This window comes from Malus domestica, chromosome 08, assembly GCF_042453785.1.
Source record: "Malus domestica chromosome 08, GDT2T_hap1".
Lineage (NCBI taxonomy): Eukaryota > Viridiplantae > Streptophyta > Magnoliopsida > Rosales > Rosaceae > Malus > Malus domestica.
The window spans coordinates 4,534,221-4,538,878 of NC_091668.1; the positions used below are offsets into that span (position 1 = coordinate 4,534,221).

At 38.3% G+C, this 4,658-nt stretch overlaps 1 protein-coding gene across 1 annotated transcript; it reads right to left on the bottom strand.

Moving 5' to 3' along the window:
• Window positions 1-722: 722 nt before the first annotated feature.
• Window positions 723-2,477, bottom strand: LOC103440754 (uncharacterized). Its single transcript, XM_008379453.4, has one exon. It carries the CDS (start codon window positions 2,122-2,124, stop codon window positions 1,084-1,086), a length of 1,041 nt encoding a protein of 346 aa, XP_008377675.3. The 5' UTR covers window positions 2,125-2,477; the 3' UTR covers window positions 723-1,083.
• Window positions 2,478-4,658: the final 2,181 nt, after the last annotated feature.

A 4,658-nucleotide genomic window follows, 5' to 3' on the forward strand; every position in this document is an offset into this window, starting at 1 on the left:
GATCCTCACAAAGAAAATCCGAAGAGGATCCTATTGGCTAGTGGCATTCCTCTCACTTTCAAGTTCGATTATCGTCAAAAACGAATTTAAAATTATAAGGCATAATTCACTCTTCGAACTTTAGTGTAATAATATTATTTGTTAAAACAAAAAAAAAACACCAAGAAAATAAACTAAATAGTAGAAATATAAATAAATAAAGTACATGCAACATGCCCAGTGTCGCAAACTTTGGAAAATTTCATCTGAACTACCTACCATAGTCCCAAACAAAATCTCACAGCTCACGACCAGATGTCAGAATCTTAAAAGCTTAAGGCTTTTTTGTTCTTATTTTTGCGCTTTTTGATTCTCTTTGCTTTTTTCAGCATAAAAAATATATCTTGCTTAAGAATTTAAACCCGAAATGTCCTGAATTGAAAAGTAATATGCAAACCACTCAAAATAATCAACCACTTCGCATAAAATAATAATTAGGAATTTCCTTCCAATAAATAAAACTCGAATAAACGCTATTAACTGCATTTAGCAGATAAACTCTTTCAACTACTTAAACTATTAATCGAGATGTAGTGAATTGAAAAATAACGTCCAAACCACTAAAACAATCAAAAGTCCCAAACATTGAGTGGGAATTTCCTTCCAACAAATGAACCTCGAATAAACGCTCTTAACTGCATTAAACGAATAAACGTTCTTAACCGCTTGAGCTAATAGCATGATGGGCGAGCAAATGCTTATGTTTTTCTTCATCTTTCACAAACTTCATTACACAAACAGTACGAATATTACACCAATTCTCCCAATACAAAAAATCAACAACAAAAAACCAGCTGGGTTTTCTCTTCTACTTGCCTAGTAACTAGCTAGCTCTAATTATATACGAATTTTGTATATATGCTTCAATTAAATCGGAATTTATTCGATTTATGTTCAACAAACAAATGGGTTAGTGAGAGATTACTAGCTAATCAGTAATATCATTATATAATCCAATCCCACCAAGATTTAACATCTCAAACACACTATAGTACTAGTTTCATGAATTAAATTGGATTGGACTGGGCTGGACTGGATTGGACTTCACCTTTTCCAAGCATAAATCTGCAGAGAAAAACCAGCAGGACCACCGTTGAGCTCGCTCTCCTCCGTACTCGCCCACTCCATCACCGACGAGCTTCCGCCGGAAGAACCCGCCGACGACATCGATACCGACGAAGAAGAGAAGCTCTTCCCCATCTTTCGCCACTCAATCCCGCTCATCCCGAAATTCCACGAATTCAGATGACCCAATTGGTAATTGTTCTCTTTAATCTCCTCGTCTTCTTCAAATCTGAACATGAACACCGCGTGGCCGTCGTCGCCGTCGCTCTCGAAAAGCCAGTTGTAGACGTCCCACGAGATCTGCACCGGAGTCCCGTCGACTTCGATTCGCTCGTTCCCTCTGAATTTCCACTTCAACCGCTTTATCTGCAGGACAATTTGGCCGTCGACGCTGAAGCATAGCCGGGTCGGGTCGGCGCTCGACCCGTAATCGATTCGGATCTCCCGCAATTTTCCGCCGAACCGGGCTTTCGTGGTGTAGATTTTCTTGGCAACGACGTGCTCTCGTTTCAAGATTGGGATTTGAGAGGTCTCTGATTTGTTGGCCCGGGTCTTGGCGTAGGCTTCGCGGGTCAAATCGCCGACGAGGAGGGTCATCTCGTTGTCGACGACGACGGCGATGTAGAACCCGGATTGGGGTTCGGGTCCGGAGCCGAACCGGGCTCTGGAGAGGTACCAGTAGAGGAGAATGTTGGGGGAGAGCTTCTTGGAGCCGTGCTTCTTCCAGAAGAGGAAGGGCTTGATGTGGAGGTGGAAAGAAGGGGAGGATAGCGACGGAGGGAGGGGGGAATCGAAGGAGTGGCGGAGAAGGTTGAGGTGGAGGGAGCGGCCGAGGAAGGAGCGGGACCAGGTGAGGGAGAAGAGGGCGAGGTCTGTGTGGTAGAGGCACGTGGTGAGGTTGGGTTGCCCGGAGCTGGGCGGCGGAGGAGGAAGCGGAGACGGTGGTGGGAGGCGGCGGTTGGTGGAGGTGGAGGAGCGGAAGCAAGACGGAAAAGCGGAGGAGGAGTTGTGGCGGGACATTTGGGTGCTGAGGTTTTAGAGCCTACTTAGATTGTAGTGTTGGATTGTGTTTTAAGGGAATCTTTGAAGGGTTTTGGTGCTTTTTTGGGGAGAGAGAGAGATGGATAGAGGCGGTGGAAAGGGGAGGGGTTTTTATGGTGGAATATTGGGAGGAGAGAGAGAGAGAGGGATGGAAGGGTCTGTCAGAGATTTCACAGATGGAATTGGGAGGGACGAAGGTAGGGAAAACAGAGACCGTCCGGACTCCACAGAGAAATATTGGACTTTCAACGAACACATGTAAAAAGAGTCTTCTATTTGTACTTCCTCATTAGCATTAACAATTAGAATGGATCACAACGTTTTAATTTAATTAAAACAAGTAGTGGATGTTGATGTGGTATTAAATCCGAAGATTTCTATACGATTCATTATCTGTTTAGTGCGTATTATAACGGTATTAAAATGATTTTGTTTCTGCTTGCTTTCAATAACGAAAAAGAAGTTTCAGACGAAAAAAATTAATGTAAATATGAACATTATTTTACTGTAACGAGCCGTTTCAAAATAATCAAAATCATCGTTTTAAATGTATGCAAAATTATCAGCTGAAAGTAGAAAATAAGAAAAATCTACGCACATGCAAAATTGTGATCGACTCGAAAAGAAAAACCACTTGTTACAAATCCACACGCATGTTGAAGAAATGCACTGCGAACTGTACATTGAACGGTTTCCGATTGGTCGACATACTCGTGTCAAAAGTATAGTAATTCTTTTTCTTTTAAATATTACGTATATTTATTTTTTAATTATGGACATGTAAATAAATCTTCTCAATACTCCTTTTTTCCCCTCCCAAATTTGTCATATTTTTGCATGAATTACTTACCTATTTTCTATTCGATTGTCTGCAGACTGAGTACTTCTACAGCACAGCATTGAAAAAATTCAGTTATGTACCACATCATCATAGATCACAGAATTTTTAACGAAATTATGATGGAAGAATCACGTTGATTTTCAATACTCATTTTCAAAGACAACATCCACCAATTTCCAATTTCAAAAATCATTTTAATGGACGGGTCAATTTCAAAAACCATTTATGATAGAAGTCCTTTAATTTACACAGCTGGGAGGGGAACTGGGGAAGTAAAAGAGAAGGAAGAAGCAAGGCAAGGAGGAAGAAAAAGCCAATAAAAAGCCTGAAGCAACGCCCACGCTACGTGATTTGTGGTACACCCTGAAAATTCTTCCTATCTATTATTAAATCTCAAACATTATGATCACATATAAAAGTCAAGGCAAGGGCATTTGGAATATTTGAAGTTAGCCATTATTTTGGCCCCTTTGAAATTTGAAATCAAAATTTGGAATGGCCAAAGTCTCTCCCTAAAGCGTGTCAAGAACCAAATTTATCAGCTTAGAACCCTTTTTTGTACATTACCGACAAGTTTAGCGATATTTGGTCTTTACTTAATTGGAGAATGTCTCAAAGTCTTAAGCTAACATGATGATTCTAGGTATGTATAATGAGTTCGGTAATGAGTCACATTTGTGGCTTGTTATGAGTGAATTAAAGACCAAATTGATCAACTTAGAACAATTTTGTGTACATTACAGACAAGTTTAGCGATATTCAATCTTTACTTAATTGGAGTGTCTCAAATGTTGTCTTAAGCTAACATGATGATTGTATATATGTATAATGAGTTCGATAGTAAGTCACATTTGTGGCTTGTTGTGATGTTGTGAGTGAATTACGATCATAAGTATCTTATCGTATAATATCATGTTCAACACAAAATGATATGATAACGTGAGTTTGATACTATATTGTAGCATATTAGGGCTTGTTGTGAGTTAATTAACGACTGGTTGTGAAAATTTCTTCGTAAGTATCACATCCCTTATAAAAAGAACAAAGACAATTAGACAAGTTGAATTATTCTTTAATTTTTATCTTGGACTAACAAGGTAAGTTCCTTTCATAGTGTATGATTCTATTACTGTCATGCAAGTTCCTATCACTCCATATTCCTCGAGCTAATCGGACAATATCATAGCTTTTATGATTTTATCCCACTTTCTCATATTTAATTAATTAGACAACTTGCGGTGTTTTGGTGAGTGTGATATTTATATTTAAGAATCATGCATTGTAAGTTTAATTTGTATAATCTAATGGTATTCTTTTTAACTTATAAGTGAGAGATCTTAGGTTCGATTTTCATCAAAGGCGAAGTTGAACCACATTATTATGACAAACCCATTGTAAAACTTAGTCCACTCCCTCACTCCCTTAGGTAGATAATATTGTTTTTCAAAAAAGAAAAAAGTTTAATTTGTATTACACGATTATCATAATGGTGTGAGTTTGATACATGAGCTTTATATATTAAATGTGGGGATCCATCCTTTTTTTTAGGAAAACTAATGAAAATGAATTTAAAATTTTGAGTTTTAACGATAAGGACAAAATAAAGGGTAAAGTGAATAGTACCAGGATTGACTTTTTTGTGTAAAAATATGATTTTTCGTTAAAGTGAACA